General features: G+C 43.5%; 3 protein-coding genes across 8 annotated transcripts; 2 read left to right on the top strand and 1 right to left on the bottom strand.

Moving 5' to 3' along the window:
• Positions 1 to 708: 708 nt before the first annotated feature.
• Positions 709 to 3202, top strand: LOC105831217 (leucine-rich repeat-containing protein 47). The gene is made up of 4 exons (XM_012671203.3): positions 709 to 1415; positions 1528 to 1992; positions 2372 to 2699; positions 2810 to 3202. The coding sequence occupies exons 1-4, from the start codon at positions 827 to 829 to the stop codon at positions 3012 to 3014; spliced, it is 1587 nt and encodes a 528-aa protein (XP_012526657.1). The 5' UTR covers positions 709 to 826; the 3' UTR covers positions 3015 to 3202.
• Positions 3041 to 25699, top strand: LOC105834516 (actin cytoskeleton-regulatory complex protein PAN1). Of its 6 annotated transcripts, none has more exons than XM_036290107.1 (9): positions 3041 to 3806; positions 17864 to 17977; positions 18048 to 18431; positions 18564 to 18860; positions 20288 to 20687; positions 20830 to 21282; positions 21392 to 21764; positions 21854 to 23568; positions 24344 to 25533. In XM_036290107.1, exons 2-9 carry the CDS (start codon positions 17885 to 17887, stop codon positions 24412 to 24414), a joined length of 3786 nt encoding a protein of 1261 aa, XP_036146000.1. In that variant the 5' UTR covers positions 3041 to 3806; positions 17864 to 17884; the 3' UTR covers positions 24415 to 25533. The 6 variants fall into 6 exon arrangements, with proteins under 6 accessions (XP_036146000.1, XP_036146002.1, XP_036145997.1 ...); XM_036290109.1 differs by having other exon boundaries at positions 3043 to 3806; positions 18069 to 18431; XM_036290104.1 differs by lacking the exon at positions 3041 to 3806 and adding an exon at positions 9955 to 10340 and having other exon boundaries at positions 18069 to 18431.
• LOC105840568 (CDP-diacylglycerol--inositol 3-phosphatidyltransferase) lies at positions 4860 to 7145 on the bottom strand. The gene is made up of 4 exons (XM_012687528.3): positions 6809 to 7145; positions 6006 to 6294; positions 5550 to 5713; positions 4860 to 5469 (listed from the first exon to the last, which is right to left on the bottom strand). The coding sequence occupies exons 1-4, from the start codon at positions 6852 to 6854 to the stop codon at positions 5315 to 5317; spliced, it is 654 nt and encodes a 217-aa protein (XP_012542982.1). The 5' UTR covers positions 6855 to 7145; the 3' UTR covers positions 4860 to 5314.

Below are 25699 nucleotides of genomic sequence, written 5' to 3'. Positions count from 1 at the left end.
TACTTGCGCGACCGGCGCGATAATTTTTGGTTGAAAAAAATAAATCAATCCCGTCCGCCATTTACATACAGGTCAGTACTTCCTGGGTTTGTATTTGCATTGGTGCTTAGAAAAATAGAGATAAGACTAAAAATCACGTGGATAACCTTAGCGTTTTAATATTCTAATTGATATAAAAAAGATTTTTATACAATTTAAACAATTTTCTGTGTAATTAGTTTAATAAAATATCTGTTAATTAAAATCAATCGAGACCTGATCAACCATTCCCATTGATTATCATAATAACTTGAACTAAGTTCCAAATTAATTAGTGATTAATTTAATTGACAGGATTAATTACTTACAAATTATAAAATTTGTTATCCTTAAGTCTCCGCTCTGATCTCTATTTTTGTATTGAACAATAAAAAGAATAACTGTCCTATTCGAATAAACAAAATAGTACGAGTATTGCTTGTTAAATTAATCGCCAATTAACTCAACCGTCAGATTGTTTAAAGGTTTCAAACCGAGTAATTTGTAATCATCAATCTTCCACTTATCAAACAATAAATAATTGACATGTTTATTTAACAAAGTGCTTAATAAAACGATACCACTTGATAATTGCCAATTGAGTTAATCGAAACTTGATCGAATTCGTAAATTCAAAAGTATCGCGAATCGAAAGCGCGAATCGAATTTCGAGCTTTCGATTAATCGAGCCTGGTCCACTTGCAGACATAACCTCCAAATAACGCGTTTCCCACTTTCCCGTTGTGATTCTCTGTTTACATCGCGCACGAGAGTGAATAAAGTTTCGAGCAAGGCGGTGGCCGTTACAATGGCACAGGAGGATTCGTGGGACGCCGTGAAGCAGGCGGCCGAAAAGAATAGGCACGAGCTGGTGCTGTCGGGCCCGTCGGTGTCCGAACTGATCGAGACGTCCGGCATCGACAGGAACCTGTTTAACCTCCATGGCTTGAATTACCTCAGTATAACGCACACGCGTCTACAGGAGGTGCCGGACGAGATTGAGAAGCTGACGAATCTCACGACCCTGGTGTTACATTCGAACGAGATTGCCACGCTACCGGACGCGATCGCCAAGCTGGCCAAGCTGAAGGTGCTCGACTGCTCGAGGAACAAGCTGACGTCTTTCCCGCAGGTGCTCGGCACGCATCCTCAACTGAGCACGTTGAACCTCGCCTCGAACCAGCTGCGAGACGTGCCGTCGCTGAACCTGTGCACGAAACTGAGCATCCTAGACCTGTCGAACAATCAGCTCGTAGCCTTCCCTGACGTTTGTTACGCGGAACTCGTGCATCTGTCGGAGATCTACGTCAACGGGAATCAGATAGCGGAAATTCCAGCTGCTATAAACCGACTGCAAGGATTGAAGGTCCTAAATATGGGAGATAACTCGATTTCTGGTAATGCAACTTTGTTTCCGTACTATTTGTATGTTTGTCGTTGAATTTCCTTGAATTTCTTAAGTTTATCGCCCAAAGATAAGTAATACATCATTGTGTTATATTAATGCAGTTGTGCCAAGTGAATTAGCAGATTGTAGTAAACTGAAGGAGGTGTATCTGAAGGGGAATAAATTGACGGACAGGAGACTGGCCAAATTGATTAACCAATGTTCCACGAAGCAAGTACTCGATTACGTGAAGTCGCACTGTCCGAGGAGCGAACTGTCTATGGCAGAGGCTAACGCATCAAAGAAGGGCAAGAAGGGCCATAAGGTTTCAGAGAGCGAAAACCTGGACAGTTTGGTGCATAAATTAAAAGTCCTGAAGGTAGTGGACGATACCCTGGTGATAAAAGTTACAGATAATGTGAAGAGTGTTAGGCCCTACATAGCCGCATGCATCGTGAAAAATATGAGCTTCACAGAGGAGAGCTTCAAAAAGTTTATACAGCTGCAGACGAGATTACATGATGGGATATGCGAGAAAAGGAACGCGGCTACAATAGCGACTCATGATTTGAAACTACTTGTACCTGGTAAATATCGAATGCTTGAAGCAGGGTTTCCCAAATTATGTGGATTGCAACTCATTTAAAACGCTCATTTAAATCCTATTATTTTGAATATACTTTTATAAATCTATTTCTCAAAAAAATATATATGACAGAGATACAAAAGTTTGAGGAATTATTAAAGCGAATCATTGTTTTAATGTACAAGAAATTAAATAATTGTTTATAAGTTCATTTCGAATTTTGATTTTGTTTCCTGTTATAATTAAAATTTGATTTTTTAACTTATTAAAAATTAATTCAAGATCCATACTTTAGAAAACCATGGTTTAGAGGAATATTATTGAACGTCGTGTAGAATATTTTTGCATTGATATTTTACTGAGCGTTTTGTTGCTTCTAGGGGATCTCACGTATACGGCAAAGCCACCCACGGAATTGGAGATACAGCCCCTGATGCACAACAAGACTTACACTGGTACGGAACTATTCCAGAAATTGCAAACGGAAGCTGATAATCTACGTAAGGAAAAGAAGCGAAATGTGTATTCTGGAATACACAAGTATTTGTACATGCTAGAGGGCAAACCTTTGTTCCCATGCCTATTGGATGAGTTGCAGCAGGTTATCTCGTTTCCGCCCATCACAAACAGTGATATAACGAAAATGTCAATATTCACCCAAGCGATGCTCGTGGAGGTGACGAGTCCAATATCGTACACCATCTGCAGGTGAGACATTCAAATTACGAATCTGAAATTGTTTAAATAACATATCTCAATCTTATTCAACCGTAAGAAGGAATTCTTGTAATAATATCTTGAATTCCTTTTACTCTTAGGAATGTGCTGGACCAATTCTTGAAGGAATTGATAATCTCGGGTCTCACCGATTCCGCGGAACCGAAGGACACGGACAGCAAGTGCAACAGTTTGACAGTTCAACAGGTCAAAGTGGTCGACACCCAGGGAAACCTAAAGTTGGTGTACCCTTCCAGAGCGGATTTAAATCTCAGCGAACAGCTTGTCGTTGTTTCGCGAGAATAAAGAGAATAACGTTAGGAATGGGGAAGGTATTAGATTGCGCATTAAAGATCGAGGATTGCGAATTGAAGAATCCATTTTATTTTACTCTCCAATTCGTAGTTTTCAATTTTCTATGCATAAGCTGATACGCTTAATTCGAGTTTCTGTCCAATCCGCTCAAAAATTTTAATTTTTTTTTTTCACAAGAAGGAAAGAAGGGGAAAAAATAAGGAAATGTAATTCACGAAATGGTTTTTCGTTCGCCGCGTGGCGAAGTAATCGCGGATGCGCCCGTCGCATCATTCGGCTCACTTTATCGCGTCGATTAGAGGCGTGTCCGGATGGGCAGGATGTGGCGGCGGTTATCCGCAGATTCGAGTGTCCCCGCGGCAACAGACGCGGCGGCATTGGCGATTGTTGTCGTTGCTGACGGTGGCGCTGTCGTCTCGCTGCCAAATCGCGCCGCCTCGACGACCGTGAGAGCGCCGGTGCGCCGGATTCTCGTCTGTTTTTGTAAATAGTTGTACCTCATTTACGCTGGTTTTACGCGTGCAGCGATCGCGTCCGGAGCGCCCGACGTTCGCCGACTGATAGATTCCCGTCCGTCGCATCTTCGTGGACCGCATTTCCGCAGTGTCCCACCGTGGACGGTGTCCCGGCGATAAGGAAGAAGTCAGCCGCTGCCGCCGACCGAGTTCGCGAACTTTCCCCGGAAAAAATCTTGCGCGAGTGTTTGAATTAAGTGGCGATAATATGGCGCCGAAATTATGACCGGTGGTCGCACGTCGGGGGAGCCAGGCGTGGTTGTTTGAGGTTAGTGTATTACGTTTCGTCTTCTCTCGCCGCCGGGGAGGAGTCTCGGGTGCATATGTCTCGTGTCGACCGGTTGTCCGACGAATTTCTCCGGCACCTCGTGCGGTGACCAGACGTCTCGGACCTTCGCACGCGCGTGCGAGAAACCACCTGTCACGTTTTATAATTGACGCGTCGTTTTTGCGCGTGCCGCGCGTTTTTACGCGCAGGTGCCCCCGATCACGCGGTGTCGCCATTTCCGCGCTGGACTCCTCTCACCGGACGGGCGCGATAATATGAAATATCCCGATCCCTCGTTTATCCGTTTTCGCACATTCTCTTATATTCTTTCCTTCGCATCGGATTGAGAATGTTTCTTTTTCGTTGTATTGATAAAACGTAATTTTTCATTGAACCTTCAAGATTTTATATTTTGGTTGTGAGAATGCTGTACTGTATATAAATTATTTTTTGTTTGCCATATGTTACAAATTGAGCAGCTGGTACATAATAGTTGATGCAGTTGTAGTTCATTCTTATGTATATATATTAAATATTTAAGAAATTTAATATTTAATTTACCATACTGTTAATACTTGGTTCAACAAGCAGAGAGATGTTGAAATTGTTTTTTATTCAACACATTTGTGATACATTGAAATCATTCATTACTATGTGTATTGGCTACACAAAGAACATGTTAGATCCTCTAACTGTCTACTAAAAAAAATGTAAAAAATACAGAAATTATCAGTATATATATATATATATATATATATATATATATATATATATATATATATATATATATATATATATATATATATCATAGTCAATAATTTCTACGTCAAAGATCCTGGAAATAGAATGTAAATGAATCAACGTAATAAATCCTATATAACGTTATGCTAAATAACGTATGTATGAAACATAATGCTGTACTGACAACAAAGTATTTTGGTCGTAATCACTATTCTATGGTACTTAAAAAATAAGTTTCTCTCCTCTTTCACAAAAAATATAGGATCTTATGTACATTTTAATGTACACGAGGAAAGAATTTGGCCATTTATCTTTGAAGAACAGTATTTCTTAGGTATTAAATGTCAATTAATAGCCCTATTCTATAACTTACAGGGTTTTTCTATCATATGTTACACCTGTGCAACAATAAAACGACAATTCTATCGTTAAAAGTTACAGAATAGGCCTATGATGTTCATTTTGGCTAATGTACGTTTGTAACTTGAATCTCGATATAACTTACTCTTCATCTTCTTCTAATTGTAAGAATTTAAAAGAAAAATAGAGAGCAAGTTAAACCGGGAGCAAAGTTAATCTGTAAATACGTAGAGACAGATCTTTTGGCCACATCTTTAAACACATTCTTTCTGCCCCTTAAAAAAATATATATATGGAATTGTGTAAACATGCATGCGCCAGTTTACAGAGTAGGAAGATTTGTACATCACATTCAATTTGACTAGCGAACAACGTGTTGACAGGGAGACTGAGAGAAAGAGAGACATTTAATTAACTTTAAGCCGCTCCTGACGTTCCTTCACGTCGATGATACTGAGATTGATGCACGACACGTATCCGTGCAGTAGAGAGATCGCGGCTTTGACAAGCGCTATCGGAGTGCACAGGTACACGATCAGTCTGTACAGACCTATACCGGCAACTGCAATACAAAAACCAAATAATTTATAAATATTATATATTCTTACATATTTACACAAGATGCATAAAGTTGCAACTTACAAATTGGTCCTTCGGTAAAATGCAACAAGTACAGACCGGCGTAAAATGCCTCGTTACCAGCGCACATAAAGAATAGTACCATGCGATTTGTGTAGTACAATCTCATGATCGGATTCTCAGACATGTCGATGAACTTGTGACTGGTCTTTCCTTGGAGCAGAGTCCTGTTGCAGTTCAATAAGGCAGGCATGTGATTATTTCATCTTTTTGTTAAAATTGCACTGCACGCATTCAGAATTGCCAGGTTTGGAGTTTGCTATTATCATAGAGGATTTTTTGAGAGGATTAAAATATCTTTACATACTTTCCTTTTACATACATCCTTTAAAAATAAATATTAAATCTTAAGAAAATTCAATTTTAAGATAAACTTCTCCAACCTGGCAATTCTGCATGTGTTATTATTATGTGGTGCAATTTGTGGCATAGCAATGTACTTTGTACATTGTTTCTTACGTATGCAAATATATCCAGTGGCAGGCAATATCGATAGCCATGCTCAGTTGGAACCAGAAGGTGTAGGGACGGTAGAACAGGCACAACGTGACCATGAGGCACATCGTGCCGACTCTGTCCGTCAGTTGATCCAGGATCGCACCGAACTTGGTGCTCTGGTTGTAATATCTAGCTGCATGGCCGTCGATCGCATCCAGCAACGAGCTGACCACGTAACACCATGACGCGATGATGTAGTTAGTTGGCATAAAGTAGAAGGAGATCAGTGCCAGAATCACCCTGGCGAAACCTGTTGAAATGCATGCCTAATTATATTCTTACTATGCTTGGGGTGTAACATAATTTGAATAATTGTTATTGTGTCATTACTGATTAAATTTTTGTGTCATGCGATTAAAGAATAAGTTTGTGTTGTAGAAAACAATTCTCTCAAATTGAAAGTTTTCTGCTTCAAAAAGAGATTACGGAGAAGGTTTATTATTGGCTGGCCGGTACATAAAGCGTTACATGAAACAATAGCGCGCTGACTCAGTTAATCGATAGAGGCAACCTTATAAGAGCACCGTGAGTCATAATCGGCTCCCTCGAGAATCACGCGAAATGACCGCGTTACGGGAAAGTCCCGATTTTCTTTCCAGACCGCGCTTCGTCGAATCTCGACGGGCATCGACACATGCTCACTCGTACCGCGTGTTCCATGCAAGATAATGGTGCGACGCACTTGTCAATCGCCCGCAACTTCACGGCTGTTGTCGCGCAATGGGTAGAAAATGGGCGCGTGTAGGAATATCGGACATATTTACCGATGATATTCGGCACGAACAGAAAGATATTCTCCGGCTCCGTCATTTCGGCGGCACTCACTCCCCGGTGTGGATTCTTCTCACCCACGGGAATATCTATCTACGAGATAACGGCTTATCTAGAACCACCGATCGTGTCGGGGATTATCTCGGGTGCCGCGACAACTTCACTCGGTCCGAGGATGCACGCGCGCGGTTTTTTATCTCTCTCTTTCTCTCCGTCTGTGTCACGAACGTCGTTCTTCGGAGAGATGCAACTCCGAGCAACGAGAACTAAGTCGGCACCGACCGAGCGGTGGTACTTCGAGATGTATCGACCTGCAGTGACGCGTGCACCGGTCGGGATCAAACACCCACGGCCGTAACCAATCTCCGTCGGGCCACGCGCTTTTATTTCTGGAAAAACGCAAGTTGCATTCTATTTGGAATCGACTTTTCTTATCGAATAATCTTATCACGGACATGTATTGGGCCCGTTTGCGTTACTTGCACTTTTTGCACTCGACATCTTTGCTTTCTCTTTCTCCAGTGCTCGAGTATACATTTATCTCGTTTAAAGTACAAAAAATTTTGGGGATTTCAAGCAACGCGAACAAACCTATTGATATCGATTATTATTATTATTTAATATTAGCTTTCATTTAATCAGTCGTCACCAAATTATAAGAATTTCTTTTACATATTATAACCAAGTGTTAGTTGAAAATGTTGGTATGGACCTAGAAAATGTACTTTCTGCTAAAAAAGTTTGTCTGCATCATAATATTAAAAGTTTTTCAAATTCCGTTCTTCCTTCAGGCTCTCGCGCCTAAAGAGTGGAAAAAAAAAGAAGAAATTCTTCGATTTCTCTCGCGCCTAGGGGAGGAAGCGGGGGTGGAGGGCCGGGGCGCCGCGCCGGGCAGGCGCGCGGCTGCACGCCAGACGACATTTTCGGAGGCCGAAGCGCGGCTGGTCCGCCGCCGCCGTTCCTCTGCGCAAAAGCGAGGGGGATTCCGCTCTCCTTATAGCGTCGCGAACGGGAAAAAGTGCAAAAGTCCGGTTGCGAAGCGGCGATCCGCCCTCGGCGGTTTCCCCGTGAGTGATAATCGCGTTCGCGCGCGCGCGCGCGCGCGTGCGACTGTGCGGACGGCGTCGCCCGTCGTCGGTGGTCGAGGGTGTCGTCCGTGCGGTGCTGCAGGGTGCAGTGGCTCTCCCTCTCCACCCCTCTCCCCTCCGTTCCTCCCTCCTTCCCCGGAGGTGGACCTGTCTCTCGCGCGAAATCAAAGTCTCTCTCTCTCTCTCTTTCTCTGACGGGCGGGATTTCGCGTGGAACGTTCGACGTGTGTTCTCGTCGTCTAGTCGAGGATCCGCGAGTGTGCCGTTCTCCTCTCTTCTTCGCGAGGAAGCCGCAGCAACCGCCGCCCCCCTTCAGGAAGAGGCGATGTCGCGCGATCGATAGCTCGGCGCAACGTCGCTCCGCGCGGAATTGACTCTGCCGCGCTCACTCTCTTTCTCTCTCGATCCGCGATCGAGCGAACGGCATCTACTATGCCGACGTGAGGAGGCCCTCTCCCCCCTCCCCCCGTCTGTCGCTCGCCGGATCCGTGGCGCCGGACGGCGATGACGAATTCGCCTGTCGCTTAGCGTACTCTCCGTGCGTCGCGCGTGTCCAGGTTGTGCGTGCGTGTGTGTGTGTGTGCGTGCGTATGTGTCACAGCACCGTAACTGTGAAGAGGTAACGTGTCGCAGGCTGGCGCTCGCCCGGGGTGCTTAGCGTTTCTTTTCTTTTTCTTTTCCCCCCTCACCTTCCTTCTTTTTACGTTTTTAAATCCGCGAAACGACGATCCTCGCGGATCGACGACGGACAATCCTGATATCCCGCGGCGCGGACGGTACGGAAGGTACATACGTGGTGCGTGCGCGCGTCGCGCTGCCGCTGCATCCGCGTTGCCTCTGCGCAGCAGCAGCGGCGGCGGCCATTTTGAATCGATGAGTGCTCGCCGCGGCGGCGATTATCAACATCGCAGCCGCGTCGCAACGCCAAATTTGGACGATTTTGCGCGTCGCGCGCCTCCGTTCCTCGACGACGACGACGCCGCCGCCGTTGCCGCCGCCGCCGTTGTCGCCGCCGCTGTCGTCGCGCGAGAAGCGACCTTGTCCGCGGGCGCCCGTCTCTGCTGCAGTGCGACGACGACGACGCACCGTCGCCGTCGCCGTCGCCGTCGTATTTAGAAATGGTACTGTCCGACCGGGCTGCTCTCTGCTCTCGAGGGGAGGCAAGAAGTGTCGCGGCAGCGACACCGGATGGTCCCCGGCCGATCTCGGGGAGCTCGCGCTTTTGAGAGGACGCTGGAGGACGACGGGCAACATCACCAGAGCAAGAGGAAAAAGAAGAGAGGCGGTGGTGGTCGTGGTGGAGGAGGAGAAGGAGGAGGAGGAGGAGGCACGCGGTCGAATTTGACATGTGACCGTCACAGCAACGAGGTGTCGCGTTTACGTGAGTCGTCTCCCGGGCGTGTTGTCCCGTTCCGCAACTCGCGGAGGAACTCTCTGATCGTCCGTCCCTCCCCCGGAGTGCGGTGTGTCAGAGAACAACAACAACACACAACCCCACTTTCCCTCCCCTTTGCGTTTGGCGGCGGGTGGAAGGAAAACGCTGAGCGTCGTCAGCCCGTCGCCAACCCGATCGATGACGTCGTCGCGCAGGTTGACAGCCCGCTAGGCGACTCGAGGTTAACTTAACCTCAAAAAGAAAAAACTAACCTCGCGCGGAGTGTCGTCGTTGTCCGGCCGCGCGCGCGTGGGCAACTTGCCGCGAGGAACATTCTTTCCCGTCCGCGGAAGATCCAAGCGCGAGGAGAACACCCCGTGGACGCTCCGCACCGTTGCGACGGATCGATGAGTTCTATCTAGAGTTCGCGTGTTGAATCTCGGCCGCACCTTAGATCGGCTGGTCCCTTTCTAAGCCGCGAAGTGCACGTCCGTCTCCAATTTCGTGGGGGAGACGCGGCGAAGAGGAGCGGATCGGGCCGAATCGGGCTCTCGATTAGGATTAATTCCGTTAGGTGCCAACGTGCCTCAAATGCGGCACGGATCGCCGGACACGAGCCCTTTCGAGTCTCGACGCGGCCCTTGAGGGGTCTAAGGGTGAAAGGGGGGAGGGGAAAAAAATAGCCATGACGAGGACGGAGCCATGAGCACGGCGGACACCGCGCTGTCGATCTCGATCAAGATGGCCCCAGGGCCGGAACACCGGCAGGAACCGGTAGCACCTGACAAAATCGCCGAGAGCGATCGTGCCGCCGTCGCCGCCGATGTCGTTATCGATGTAGAGAACGTCAACGACGCCACTACGACATCGACGACCGGTAGCGGCAACAGCAACGACAACAACAACAGCAGCAGCAACAACGACGACGACCCCACCGCCGTCGTCGCCGCGGAGCAAAGTACGAACATCGAGATTGCCCCGGCTGGCTTTGCCGTCGCTGGCGCCGCCGCCGATTCGATCAGCCAGAGCTCACCGCCGAACAGTGGCGCCGACAACAAACAGGTGAGCATCGCTCGTCGAGGACCAACGTCGAGACTCGTCGCCGTGGTTGGATCCTTCCTTCCGTCCGTCCGATCCCTTCCTCTCCTCGGAGTTCAAAGGCGGTGCCTTCACGAGCCGTTTTGTTCACGCGGAACGATCTTTTAGGAATGAAGATTGTATATGAAATTCATAGGGATTATTATTAAAGGCAACGAGACTTACAGAATTGTATCGGTAACTATAAATTTATGAACAAATAGCACCTCAACTATGTGTTGTAGTATATATCATAGTTGTAATGAAAACAATAATAAGTTACACAAACTAAGAAAATATAGTAATATTATTAATTTGTAGTAAATGTCTGATTAGAAGAACTATAGAGAGTACGATATAAATGTGTAATTGTAGTTGAGGTCTTATTTCACTATAAATTAATAGTTAGACAACTAATGTCACCGCGATGATATAAACTATCTCTATAGTATAACTAAAACTGCGATTGCAATAACTATAGAAATGGTTTATTGAACTACGTGTTCTGTACGAGAAAAAAAAAACTGGTTCAACAAAATTTGTTGCGGGCTGCCAACAAAAGAACTCAATTCAACAATATATGGTATTACAATATAAATACATAGTTCAATCCAGACTGTTGTACTTGCATTAACAGCAAATATTATTATATTAAGTGTATCTTTTTTGGCAGCCTGTTACAAAACGTTTTGTTGAATCAATTACTTTTTTCTCGGTGTACGAATAAAAATTTGTATAATTGTTACTTTATAGTTGCCACTATAGAATTTTTCTCTGGGTGCACTACTGCAAGATCAACATTGCCAATTCTTATATGCATATGTATTTGACAATTTCATTCGATCCTTATTTACTTGATTATGTTGCGTTCAAGAATGCTCTTCAAAATTATAGTATCGAAACTCTCTCTTTCTCTCGCCCTGCAACTGTGAGCCCATGTTATTTTCGTTGTCTCTAGGAATGTGTCCGAGTCACGAAAAGACAATGCATCGATTGACCCTCGTTCAAATTTCGCCGCTTCAATTTCTCCTCCGCTTCTCTCATTTTTCAATATGAAAGAACCGAATTCGCAGTCCATACAGCATAGGCACTCGTGATTAAACCAGTCAGGCGTTTGATTGATTCGTTAGATTCCGACGATAACGCCGGATTACGATCTTCTCTCTGAAAACAATCGATTTCCTGTCAGTCGTCGACAATGTCAGTGGTCGACAATTATTTATATCTGTTTAATAAATTGGATTGTCCTCTGTGCTGGCAGCAGCGCGTCCTTTTTGTTCTTCCGGAATGGAATATCGGGAGAAAGTGCTCTCTAAATCTCGTAAAGTGAAACGTCACTCTGAAAGAGTTAAAATTCATTCTTACAGAATTAAATAGGAGTTATATGGAAATTATATTTACTTCCGCGGGAGTGAGTTTTGAGTTCTTCGTAGAGTGCATTGCAAATCACACACGAACGTTCACAAGCCTGATTTTCATTCTCTTACCTAGAATAGAGTGACGTTTCATCGCACAGAAATTTAGAGTGTAACGCTATTGAGACGCGCGATAGGAACTATTTTACAAGATCTATTTTAAAATAGCCTGCAAAGAGATTTTCACACGCTATATTTATCTCCTGCTCTTAGCATAATGAAAATAAAATTCGAGCGTTTTTTTCTTCTCTTTAAAAGGCAATCAATATATTATCACTGATTTGCACTCATAACAGTAATAATTAGCGAGTCTTTACTGTCTTTTTAGTGATTTCAACTTTAGAATTGGTGTACAGAATTGGTGGAGAGAAAGATTTATTTAGATTTAATACAATTTATTAAAGAGAAATATATAAAACTGTTTATTTTTGAAGAAACAAATATTTTTATCTGCTTATTTATTAATAATGCCGTTTGATTTAATGAAACAATCGGCCCGTTCTTTTTAGCTGCACTGCTGCACAGATGCTATTAGCTGAATTCTAATTCTTATTGTGCACCAGTTCAATGGTGCAGCTGTAAAGAACAGAGACCAAATACTTATTTCAATTAATAAAAGTAAAGTTTCAGTTAACAAAAAGGTATTAAATCATGTTGTTTGTATAAAATGAGTAAAATAAATAAATCCAAACAAATGGAAAAGAAATATTAAAAGAAGCCGTTCTCTCTGTGCACTATCACTGAAAGATCCAGTGCAATTTTCGCCGATTTCACTGATTAATCATTTTGGAGATCAATAGATTTCGAAATCGGCAAAGGTTAGAAGTCCATTTCTTTTTTTCTTTATTAGAGAAGCTCGTGACGCGGCGAGGATCCTCGACTCGCGATTTGAGGACACGCTCCTGAAATGGCCGTGTCGGCCCTCGATAGAGCAAGGACGCGCGACGCGCGTCAAATACGCTCTCAATGTCCCTTTTCGGCATTCGATTAGCTCGCCGCGCGATCTCTTTCAGGCAATTAGGCAACTCGATCGCGAGAGCCCATTAGCGTCGCTACGGCACCTGATTTACGCGCATTGCGTAATAAGAATGTGGGGAACAAACGAGGGTGGAGAGAAAGGGAAGGACTATTGTTGATGAATTTACGCGAAATCGATAGGGATGGCGAGCGGTGGACTCGGAGGGGGAGGAGGAGGGAATTATTACATCGCGCGATGAGACGCGAATGAGAAACATATATGCGAATTCCCCGTCTAGCAAGTTTCACGTTGATACGCGCGATTTGTATATCGACGGGTATAAATATTTATTGCCGTTAAACGTTTGCCCCTCGTATTTTATTTATGACTAATAACACTGTCCAAAAGAAGCATTGTCACGTTTCACCTTCTCCCCCCTCCCCTCCTCCTCCTCCACAAGATTACTCGTCTCCTTGGTTCGTTAATTATAGTCCCCTTGCGCGCTATATATTTCTATTACTCTCCGCCTCTCCTCATTTTTTGCCTTCATTGTCATCCGCTGCTCCTTTTTCGCTTATCATTTTATCAAGAGAGAGGGAGAGAGATCGTTACGCGATCGAGTGAATCAAGTTCAGCGTTTCCTTCCCTCTGAACGTTACGTAATCTTTACAACTCCGCGAACTCTCACCGCCGTGGATTCGTTCCGACTTTGAATCGAAATCGAATAGAGGTCTAACGAAGCGCTGCAAGCCGCTTTAATTGATCAACGCGGGTCCCACCGCACCCTCCGCTCCGCTTTCCCCGTCCCGGAGCGTATCCCGGAGAGGCAGGATTTATTAAGTACTTTGAAATCGGGTTAATTCGTCCACATCGTCGGCCCTGATTGAGAGACCCGTCCGCATTCCTCCGTCCCCCCCGCTCCCCGCTCGGTTTCCTTAACTAGCCTCATGCAAATGCTCCCGTATAATGCGATACAATGCACATTATTATCGTCCAATAAGTGGGCGTTATCGCGCGACGCTTGTAAACCAATTATCATTATCTCTCGTCGCTGGAAGGTGAGCGCCGCGCGGTTCGACGAGCCGCGGCTCCGCGCAAAACCGATTTGCGCGATACCGACTTGTATAGGTTTCGGGGGGCCTCCTCGGTTGAGAACAACGCCCTGTCGGGGGGGGGGGAAAGGGGCGCGATTGACGAACGTCAACTGTCAACTCGCGAAAGGGAGAGAAGAAAAGGTGGGGAGGGGGGGGGGAGGCAAAACGACGATGCGGGGCCCAATATCGGCGGAGCGAAACGCATCGCGCACGCAACGTTGTTCCCGGGACGTGGCGATTAAAGCTGGAACTCCGTATACGGCGCGACCCGCGCTGTCGATCGCTACGTCGACAGCGACGTCGGCGTTGCCCGTGACTTCTCTCCGGGGCGGCGTATTACGAAATTGTAAATAATATTTCGTGAAACGACCCCGCGCCAAGTCTGTGCTTCAACTTTTCACAAAGCCCGTCCCATTCTTTGCCTTCTTACAGTAGCAAACACGTTTAAATATGAAAAATAAAGAAGAGTGTAGAATCTTCTTTATCTTTTTGCGGTGAGAAGAGCACCTCTCTTTTTCCATTCTCCATTAAAAATTCGCAGCATTACGTTGTTTGACACGCCTAGGCATTCGTAACATGATAAGTGTCAACAAAAAATTGAGCTAGACGCTTCGTGAGAAAAGATACAACGGCACGATTCATCTGTGCGAACGGTAGAGATCTGTTTAAACAAACAAAAACAAAAGGTACAGACGCAACGGAATGGTGGGGCGGGGGGAGGTGGGGAGTCGAACATCGTGCCGAAAGGAATGACACGGCAAAAACTCGGGCTTTTCATTATTTTAGATTCCACACGGCATTGGCGAAGATAATCCGTGATTCATCGGCGATAAACTCTCCGGAACGGCCGCGGGCGCGGAGGCGAAGATCATCGGCTACCTCGACGAACGAACGGCCTATTATTTTTCGCGCATTAGGCAGACACGCGTACGCCACGCGCGAGCGTCCTTGCATTTCTGACATTGACGCGATTGTTTGCTCGAGTCTCTCTCTTTTCTCTCTCTTTTCTCTCTCTCTCTCTCTCTCTCTCTCTCTCTCTCTCTCTCTCTCTCTCTCTCTCTCTCTCTCTCTCCTCTCTCTCTCTCTCTCTCTCTCTCTCTCTCTCTTTCTTTCTTTCTCTCTCACCCTCTGTGCACGTGGGCGAGAAGATCTCGAAGATTCGCGATTCTTTGCGTTATGAACGCGTCCGATCGCCGAAGAATCGTCGTCGTCGTCGTCGTCGTCATTGTTGTCATTATACGTATATTTAGGACTATGTATGTGTGGCCGTATATCCGATTCTCAATCCCGGGTAACCGTCGAATCGTCGCACGTATGCATATGCAATATGCGATACGATGCACACGCATACGCGCACGGATCCTCTACGTCCGAACGGAAGGCCGTCCGCGCGACAGCACGCACGCGTAATCGTCGCGCGGACGGCAAGAGCGTGCCGTGACAAATCAGATTTCGCCGTTGGCGCGGCGAACGCATGGAAACGCGTTCTTTACGTGTCGCCCGCGACAACGAGAGAGAGAGAGAGAGACAGAAAGAGAGTGATCCGTTTTCTCTTTTGAACGCGAAAAAAAATTTCGGTCGTGAATTTTTCAAAATCCTCTCGTTGAAAATCGAGATAAAGCGCGCCCGCGCGATTGTTTTCTTTTCTCTCTCCCCCCTCCCCCTGCCCTTTGTTTCCATTCTCGTTCGCGAATTATCGACGGAAGTGCGTCGGGAAGAAGGGGAAGGAGTGAATCGAGGGAGAGAGAGAGAGAGAGAGAGCGAGCGAGCGAAAAGGAGCGGAACGGGAGCTATTTCGGGGTGGCCGCGTGGCGCCCCGGTCCTCTTCTTACGCCCCTGGGCTGGCCGTGCTGCTCTCAGTGTAATGGCGGCGGCCATGCTGGAAAGAGCGCGCCGCGCCCGCCCGTCGCAGTAGCTTTCAAAAACCGGGACTCGCCGTATCGGGCCGTCGACGACGACGACGATCGACGACAACAACGGGAACGACGAGCAGGAGGTAGAGGCGCCGGAGGTGGAGGAGGACGGGAGGACGACAACGTAGTGTTGCACCTACTCCCCACCGTTCGCGAAGGCGACGACGACGCCGCCCGTGGCCACGTAGCCCCGGGGAGCACCGGGGGCCCCGGGATGCGCGACGTCCGTCCGTTCGCTCGCGTGTTGAGAAGCGGCGACGGCGACGGCGACGACGGCGACGGTGGTGCGATCGCCGAGTCGACCTGAAAGTCGCGAAAGTGCGATCTCGAGTGGCGAGCGTGAACGAGCGGACCCGGCCGCCCGTGTGTCCTCTAAAAATACGAGTTCCGTGCCGGCATTGCCCAGCGGATTTTTTTTCTCCACCATCTTCCATCGTAAGTCGCCCCGCTACTGCTCTCTCTCTTCTTCTTTCTCCTTTTCTCGTTCTTTCTCTCTAGCTCTATCTCTATATCATTCTCTCTCTCTCTCGTCCCTCCTGCCCCCCACCCTCTCCTCTCGCTCCTCTCTCTCTCTCTCTCTCTCACTCTCTCTCTCTCTCTCTCTCTCTCTCTGCGTGTGTGTGTGTGTGTTCACGTCTTAATTAGCTAATCGCTGGAGCGCTATCGATTACACGAATCGGACTCCGCGGTTTCCGCACCGTCTGTCCCCCTCCGACGACGATCGCCGATTCCCTATGTAAATCGTTCGTCGATCGTTCTCGTCTTTCTCTCTCTCTCTCCTCTCTCTCTCTCTCTCTCTCTCTCTCTCTCTCTCTCTCTCTCTCTCTCTCTCTCTCTCTCTCTCTCTTTGTTTCTCTGTTTCGTGTGTGATAGCCGTCCCCCTCCCCCCCGTATGAGAAATTGGGACTCCGTGACGATTCTCGTCATGTCATTGAACGTTCGCGAGTTCGCCAAACCAACATTGTGTCCTGAGATATCTTCCCCTCGCCTCCCTTGTGTACCCATCTTTCCCCTTTTCTCTTTCCCCGCCGTGTTTCGCCTCCTCGCTCTCTCGTCTTTTCGGCCTGTCTGTACTTTGACCGTGTCTCTCTTTCTCTCCTTTTCGGACATTATCAAATTTCTCGTTCGTACCGAAACGAGAAACGCGATGCTCGGGAATGTGCGTGCGCTTTTCTCCTACGCACCCGGTAGGCGACCACGCTGGAGAAAAAACTGAATTTTTGGTTTAACCAAGCCGAGACGATAACACGGCTCGACGATATCTCGACACATTTTATTATTGATAGCGCTCTGCCTGCCAGCACACGGGCTGTGTGCGTTCCACGCTGAAATCCGCTTTCGTCTGCTTGCATTCGCGGGCAAGCGGATTGGTTATGTCGGCGGTATGGCTGAGGAGGGAAGGCCTGGTTAAGAACTCAAAGTCGACCGAATTGCTTTAGATCAAATATTTACCCAGCGTTTTGGAAATCGTTTGAATGCCATGCATATATATACATAAAAAAATTTACATACCTTTATTATATTTACAATATGTTATTACTATAAACTTGAAACAGATATAGAAAGAGAAATCTTAATCCTCTGTAGGTAATCTGGGTCTTCTTTATCTAACCCGGGCAGAATTTCACTCTCAAATTTCTCTGAAATAAAAAGAGGGGTGGAGTCTGCATCTCACTTTCCTAAAAAATTTTGTTGATAGTGGGATCTTGCTCGCCAAGTGAACATTCAATAATCCATCTTTCACTAGCAGGGGATCAAATTACGTTTGTGCCAAAAAAGATTCAGATTGTTTACAGAATAAATAAAAATATGATTGCTTATAGAGGGTTAAATTTACTTGAAAATCTACCAACACTTCTGTTTCTATTGAATTTACACAGGAACCAACTTCTATTGTAAAACTGTTTCATAAAAATAGAATTATAGATACATTAGATGGTGATTATTTAAATACAAGAGAATCTTAGGATCAGTATTTATACTTGAATAATATTTATCTAAAGTATTATTCACTTTTGACTGAGATAAGTTAGAGATTGTATAAAAAATGTTACCAGTATAATGCAGCCTTTGCACACGCATTTTGCATAATGATGTTATTTTCACACATTGTTCTCATTTTTTGCAGGAAGAACCAGCCACCCTGTCTATGTTAAATGATAATGAGTTACGTGCTCTGCTGGATGAAGCTATAACTTACAAACGTCCAAAAGATCGGGAAGGAAAATCCAATCTTTTTAAAGTATGTATAACTTTTGAAATTACACATGTTAAATATAAAAGTTGCGATACATTAAAAGTAAAGTGTATAGAATTATGTGTATGCTTCACAGGAACTTTTACAAGAAGCAGAAGCGGATGAGACTGAGGAAGGCCGTAGAGTGATATCTAATTCACGCTGTCTTCCAGGCTCAAATCGCAGAAGGCATAAACGAGAGTCTGTCTCCGAGCGTTTGACACATGGCGGATCATTGCAAAATTTAGCCCAACCTCTAGCCTCTGAATTCGACAGTAGTTTTGCTTATCTAACGTCTAGCTCGTGTCATACTTACGGAAGCAGTAGGAGAAAGAACAAAAAATATACAGGACCCAGTGTCTCTGCTAGACAGAGGGAAGGTGGCTCGTTACCGTCGAATGTAAATGCATCGCATAACCTTGCCTCTTTGGCTAATTTAGATCTAATATTCGATAAAAAGGTAAATATGAATCTAGGTTGTATTAGTGCAGATAATAAATTTGTTTCAAAGATAAACACACACACATACAAGTAATAATGAAAATTGAAACACAAACAATATATAGGAAATTTGTTTTCTCTGTTTGTGAAGAAAAACTTCTGCGAGGAACGATCGGCTTATGACTGGACCAATAAGGAAAAATCCAAGTCTTTAGACAAACCGTCATTAGACAACCGACACACCAGCACGAAGAAAGACGATAAGGAGAAGGAAAAGAAGGAACTGAAAAGAGACACCACTAATTCAGTCGAGGCAGAGTCTGAGACACATGAGAAACGAGTCAACAAGGGAAAATACGGAACAAATGACATGTTGGAGCCTGATAATTCACCTCCAGAATATAAACCGGATTACACGGATCGGATTATCGACTTGGGCGATATTGAGGTAAAGTTTAAATTTATATTAATTGAGCTCTCCTCAATCCTTAATCTTTTAGAAGTGCAATAATTCCTTTGTCCACCATTCCTTACCATATTCATTATCCTCTCCAATCAATCACTTATAATAAGAGTAGACATGTATAGGATGAGAATTGGAATCAAATCTAGTAGCCCTATTTTATAACTCTTAATGAAAGTGTCGATATCGTTATATTGTTGCGCACACATTATATATGACAAAAAAGCTGCGCAACGACAATATAACAATACTGAATTGTCGTTAAGAGTTACAGAATAGGCTTACTGAACCCGCCAACTTCAAAACATTAACTTTTACACAAAGTCACGTGTCATCTCAACACGTCTATAGTATATGCATGTTTATATAGTTTTGCATACATATGTACATATACATATATACATACATGCATACATACATACATATACATTTATATATTTGGGACCTAATTTAACGCCAGTTCTTTTCGAACGGCCTTCACAATTTTTAGCAAAAAACTTTCGATGGTTTGTCTATTTGTCCATTTGTCCATTTATCCATTGTCTTCCAAGGGTAATTGATACATGAAGAGAATTTTTCGTTCAGGTAAATTTTATTATATATATTCAAATTTTATTACATATTATATATTATCTTGATATTCACAAATATCAATTATGTAGTTATTTTTTAAACATATTTTAAGTTGTGTGGTTAAAAATATCACCGGTAAATGTTATCTGTGTGTAAAGTGTTGGAAGATAAACTTTATAAAAAAAAAAAATTTTCTATTAAGCTTTTTACTAAGTTCACGCATTTTTTAGTAATTTTTTATATTTATATTGTTTTATATACAGAAAATGTTTAATAAATGAAAGTATATTGAGAAATAAATGCTTGTTTGTGGAAAAAAAATCTGTTTTGAAAGTTATAGACGTGGGTTATTTGTTTGTCTGCTTTGAAAGCCGATTAACGATTCATATCGCTACAAAGAGATATCTTTTTTATCAAAGTTTTTTAAAGAGGATTTTATTCTCTTGAATAAATTAGATTTTTTTAAGATTTAATTTTAAACAGCATGAAAATAACATGATGCACATGTGTGGTATTGCAAGTTAAACAAGAGAAGATATAAAAATAATTTAAAGTACCAAATTGTTGTATAATTTCTTTTTTTTTTTTAGTTAATATTTTATAGAAAATTTTTACACATTTGCGTACATCCACGCTCGCGCGCGCGCGCGCGCACACACACACACACACACACACACACACACACACACACACACACACTTAACCATGTAAATCTTTTAAAGAGTTTCAAAGCTATAATGTAATAAGAAAAATTATTTTCTGTTTTTATACTAAAATTTATTTTAATGAAGGGAAAAAGGGATATGACATTTAAGAGAAATATTTTTTATGTGCCTCAGGTAGGTGCTATCAGTGAAAGAAATGTAGGATCTGCGACGAGTGGGATTCAAAGGCCTCGTTCATTAGACACCGAAAATGACGAAGGGACCGAACTGAAAATTATTGAACCGCGAAAACCCATACATTATGTTACACGAGCGACTTTCGATATAACTCAGACCTGTGGACAGACACCTGTGGACACCACTATAGAATTTCCCATACGTGATCACAAGCAAGAAAAATCAAAAATGTCTGTTACTGGTACGGAGGTGACGGGGGCATTGTTTCAACCACACAACAGCGTAAAATGCGGTATAGGTGGGGCTTCAAATGGTTCTAGCACTAGCCAGAGCAAACTTGTACCTAGTTTATGCTCCGTGATGCCGGCATCTTGGCAAACGCAGAATCTAGCAATGGGTAAGAAGAACTTTAATGCATAAATGTGCGTAATACAATGCTTAAAGTTTGAAATTTTCAAAACTTTAACGATATATTAGAAAATATAGTCTTAAAATTATTGTTTATTGTAAAGTGAAATATATGTAATTTTTGTACGCAGAAGGCTCTAGGTATACAACGCAGCACATTGCGATGAAAGAGCCATCCGTGTCAGGAGAGAAAAAGTCGTTGGACGAAAATGGAAACGCAGTACAGACTTACAATGGTGAACGAAAGAAACCCCGAAGAAAACACACTCAGGAACACAATGTCAAGGTTTATAATGCTGAAAATGTCGAGGGCCATCGTAACGAGGATATCGATAGTCTAATTAATTTCATTGAGAATAAAGAATCTAAGAGCAAAAAAGGAAAGACCAGTAATCCCGTTAGAGTAAAGACTAGTTCTGGCACAAAACCAAGAACCAGAGAGAAAGATACGAAGAGAGAACAGTTGCCTTCCAAATTGAAGAAGTCTAATTCCCTGGAAGAGATCTCGAAGACGAAATTAGAGGATCTCACGACGGAGAAGAGTGTTAGTTCCAGCGGTGCCAGCAGTGTGTCCAGTCAACATGGTACGATTTATATACATATTTTAAGATTTTATTAGATCAGATAAATCTTTCTTAATCAGATAAATCAGACATGTATTTCTTTCTTAATAATACTGTTTTTATAATCTAGGCGTAAATATAGCATTGCGACGTCCAAAGCAAAGAAGCATCGGAGATGCGACAGTTGATAGTCGGGGCGACAGGCGATCCTGGGGAACAGAGGAAGGTCAATCGATATATTGCAACGACACGGGAGAAGACTATATGAGTCGTCGTAATTCCAACAAAAAAATTAATCCAGAACCTGAACATGAAACGGAGTTTTTGGTAGTTACGAAAAAGAAAAAGAGCAAAAAGCAAAGAAGAAGCTCCAGTGGCGGCAGGGCACAAAACCTAACAACGTCGGGATCATATCTCCAGAATTCCAGAGGATTCTCTAACGACTACAGGACACCTCTTTCGCCCGAACTCCGAAGAAAATCGGCTAGCAGTATGCCTCCGAGGTAATTAGACGAGTAATTTTACATATAGTATATTAAAATAGTTTAAAGATTTTTTATAAATATCTCAAATATGTTGTGATTTCTTGCAGCGACAAGTCGGCTGATAGTAGCGATTTGGATTCAGTCCACTCATTGCCAGTTACGTCGAATACCTCGAAGCACAATCTGTCTAAAATCGCGACATCATCGGGTGGCACTCCGCAGGCGAGTTACGCGGATATAGCGCGCATGGCTACTATCAATATGTCGCATAATCTGCCCATACTGAGCACATCGTCGTGGCCCAGTGTTCCGCCTAAGACTCCTTCAGAACCGGATAAAGTGCCTCAAGATTATTATCCGAGTCTTGACGAATTGCAGCATCCGGAGAGAAAAGCGAGGCAACAACAAGGACAAATGAATCACGCAGCAGCGAGTTTAAGTTTGGCTTTTGAGAAGCCACTTTCGCCGACTTTGAAAATGAAAAATTCGTCGGATAGAAAGAAAGCCGAGGCTCAGGAAGAGGCCATCAATAAGAACATTCAAGTGTTTAAATATGTGCAAGACATCGAGAAGATGCACGAAAGCCTAACGCAAGCGACAGAGCAGAAGGAACAGAAACATGGGACTTCCAACAATTATAGCACGAATTCAATCGAGAATACCACGACAAGTACCGTAACGCCAAGATACAATAATAGTACAACGATAAATTATAATCCAGTCGATACTGACAACAATCCTAACTGTACCGTCAACAATAAAGATGCTGTTACGTTTCCACGAGTCAGCAATCCTCGCTCTCGTAGAAATTACGTACACAGTAATCAAAATGTACAAGTTCAGGGATCGTACGAAGAACATGTTAAAAAGCCCGCGACTTCCTATCACGAGGAAACTGTCAAGAAGTCGCATAATATCGAGTCTGTCTCGCAGTCCGAGAGCAGAACTAATTCAACAATCGCGTCGAACGACGGCGCGGATGGGCAAAAGTTGAAAACTACAAAACCTCCACAGGACTCGCAGAGTATTGAGCCTGAATCTGGCGGTAACAACAAAATGCTCAACGATCCGAGGACAGCGAGGGTCGCGAAGGAGTATCAGAGCACTACGGTGAAGCATGATGCGGTGAAAGTGGGAGTCAGTCAACCTCAAAGCTCGAAGCAAGATAATCCGCAGCGCGAAGCAGACGCTGAAAACAAGAAGACGAAGTCGCAGAACACGCAGTCCGATAAAGACCAATCACAGAGACCGTCCACGGAAACGCAGCAGGTAAAGAACTCTACTCCTAGACCAGCTGTAATCCTGTTGGACGAGACCTCCTCGGACATCGCGAAGAACAACAATCTGCCGACTGAGCTCACGTTCGGTTTCGAAATAAACGAGCTGCTGCTTTCGGAGGACAATGGCAACGAGGAAACCCCGACAATAGTAGCGAACCCCGCTTTTCCACCGGCCATACCTCCGCTCAACGTCAACAAACCGCCACCCAACAGCAGTTTCGAGAGGAATCCGCCATTGTTTGCCGAGAAACCCGTGAGATACGACAAGTTCCCGTCAAACTATCACATGCAGCAGCCGAACGCTCCTTCTCATTCTGTGCCGCCTGTGCATCCAGTCATGGTGCAATCGTTGCCGTACATGAGTTATCCTACCAGATTCGCGCCACCTACGTACCTGCCACCGCCGCCTCCACCACCGCCTGGAATCATGGAGAAGTTTCATCCGCCTAAGGAAGATTTCTCCATGCTTTATGTAGCGCCCGAGGAAGAGCTGAATGTGCAGACGTATAATCACGACAAGATCGTGTCGTTCGTTAACTTAGGTAAGACATCATGTTTTCTTTTTTAAAGAGCATATACATCTAGATGAGGTTTTAAAGGCCATAACTTTGCGAATTTTTGAAAAACAAGGAAAGAGAAATCATGTTTCTATTCTATTGTAAAAATCATACTTTTCTCTACGTGATATTTAAATTTTATTAAGGAAGTAACATAACATAGCATCGTTATTCAACTTATGTTTTCAAAATACAAACTAAATCTTGAAAACGAATCGACTTGCAATTTTATTTTTAGACAACTAATACTTGACGTGAACACTAATACTTGATGTAGGCTTTTTTTATGCTTAGTTTTTATTGCAGCAAGAAGTGAGCAACAATTTATATTGAGAAATTGCTATATTGACTTTGATCAGCTGCTGCATTATTCAAACGCAATATCTTGATTTACACGATTACGTCAAGCTATTAGATTTATTATTATTAATATAGCTTGTTGTATAGATCTATATTTCAATTTTATAAAGTTTGTATTTTTACTTTCTGATCTTGTAATCATTGTAAACGTAATTAAAAAAACGTTTAAGAAAATTGCAATATATTTTAACGCTATTTAATATTATTTTTTATACATAAAATTAAATGAATAAAGAAAAATATCTTTACATGAACATAATTTCTTTATTTTATTTTTGTATTTTTACAAAGTATAATACGTGTCACCTTAAACGTCATCTTTAACTAAGTTACTTAATAAATTGCTTTTGCTACACTGATTACTTTGTACTCATTCTGCTCATGTTTCTTTTGTCAACAGCATGGGAATCTGTCATGAAAGAAATGCCAGTAACAACAACCGGTCGCATACAATTCTATAGCGGACAGTGAAGTGAAAGTTTTTGATGCCCAAAGGCAATGACAGTAACTTTTGTACTGATAAATCACTTCCATTGCAAATAGTTAGTTCGATGAGTCTCGATCAGCATCGATACGCGAGACCAAGTATTCGTACGTGTACGATTGTTTCTCTCTTTTTCTCTTTCTCTCTTTCTTTCTCGAGACGAGAGAAATTCGTTCAGAGAGGATAGTCCGTCTTGCTTCTTTGAGTCAAACGCTGAGTCAACGCGCGAGATCAGTGGAGCCGAGTGGTGCAAAGTGTGCCTCAAGAGATAATAATAGCAATGTACATATAATCAGTTAACAAAACTGGGAGAACAGAGGAAAAGGAGTAAAGTGTATATTCCAGCAATGTACTTGCGTAAATTTCCAACGATGGTGACAGTGTTGCAGAACTTCAGTATTGACAATTAGAAACGTTTAAACGGAAAATATCTCTTTCTTGAAAGAGAAAGAAGGAGATGCATCCTGTTTCTTTGAATAAAGGGAACTTCCAGCGTACGAGTCACGCGTGTACATACGTCAGATATCTCTATAAATTTTTGAAGAGTGTCTTGGTTTATATAACGGGTGTATAATTTTAAAAGAGTGCTTCGAAGAAAACGCTGTGAAAAGATGGATTTGTAATAACGAGATTTACACCATGAAGCGAGACCGGATGGAAGAACCTCATGTATCAACAGTGGTATCTGCTGGTGCCTTTGGAGTTGGGAATCTTTAAACGGGTTCAGTGGAGAAACGTTGAAGAAGCCTGCAACTTTAATCACATCGAGTCGAAAAATTCTATGAGAAGTACCGTTAGAAACATCTGTATGTAAGTAAGTAGTTTCGAAAACTGGAACGATATTAAATCGACAACAATGGAAGATTAATGAATCAGCGAGTTATGATTGGTGAGTCGAAATATGATGAAAATTGGGATATGTAGAGATATTGTACTTTACTCGATAAATGCAAATTAAGATGTGCGAACTGTAAATCAGAGAGATATAAATACGGTTGTGTAATATATTGAGATAGTGTGGTTGACTTAGAACTCAGAGTGGCTATTTCTTCCAGTTGTGAAGCATTCGATAGCTTAAAGTAATAAAGAAAAAAAGCGGTCACTGACTGAGTTTCAAAAATGTCAAAGTAAGCTCAAAGTCTGGTCAAATGTCTGTGAAGATAGAATGCCGAGTGTGTCGGAAAATACTAAATTTTTACACAGACTTGCTTATTTAATAAAAGTAACTGATAATTATTCATAATGATAATTATAAGAAGATGCTTGTGATCA

This window comes from Monomorium pharaonis, chromosome 7, assembly GCF_013373865.1.
Source record: "Monomorium pharaonis isolate MP-MQ-018 chromosome 7, ASM1337386v2, whole genome shotgun sequence".
NCBI classification, from domain to species: domain Eukaryota; kingdom Metazoa; phylum Arthropoda; class Insecta; order Hymenoptera; family Formicidae; genus Monomorium; species Monomorium pharaonis.
This window is presented reverse-complemented; position numbering and strand designations above follow the sequence as displayed.

What these genes read in the sequence shown, in the direction of transcription:
- LOC105831217 (XM_012671203.3), top strand. Translation starts at nt 827, where the DNA reads ATGGCACAGGAGGATTCGTGGGACGCCGTGAAGCAGGCGGCCGAAAAG. An exon ending in GGGAGATAACTCGATTTCTG is followed by an intron (nt 1,416 to 1,527) that starts GTAATGCAACTT and finishes ATATTAATGCAG; the next exon opens with TTGTGCCAAGTGAATTAGCA. An exon ending in ATATCGTACACCATCTGCAG is followed by an intron (nt 2,700 to 2,809) that starts GTGAGACATTCA and finishes TTTTACTCTTAG; the next exon opens with GAATGTGCTGGACCAATTCT.
- LOC105840568 (XM_012687528.3), bottom strand. Translation starts at nt 6,854, where the DNA reads ATGACGGAGCCGGAGAATATCTTTCTGTTCGTGCCGAATATCATCG. An exon ending in GTTCGTGCCGAATATCATCG is followed by an intron (nt 6,295 to 6,808) that starts GTAAATATGTCC and finishes GCATTTCAACAG; the next exon opens with GTTTCGCCAGGGTGATTCTG. An exon ending in TTTTACCGAAGGACCAATTT is followed by an intron (nt 5,470 to 5,549) that starts GTAAGTTGCAAC and finishes TTTGTATTGCAG; the next exon opens with TTGCCGGTATAGGTCTGTAC.
- LOC105834516 (XM_036290103.1), top strand. Translation starts at nt 9,981, where the DNA reads ATGAGCACGGCGGACACCGCGCTGTCGATCTCGATCAAGATGGCCCCA. An exon ending in GTGGCGCCGACAACAAACAG is followed by an intron (nt 10,341 to 17,863) that starts GTGAGCATCGCT and finishes CATTTTTTGCAG; the next exon opens with GAAGAACCAGCCACCCTGTC. An exon ending in CGTGTCGTTCGTTAACTTAG is followed by an intron (nt 23,569 to 24,343) that starts GTAAGACATCAT and finishes TTTTGTCAACAG; the next exon opens with CATGGGAATCTGTCATGAAA.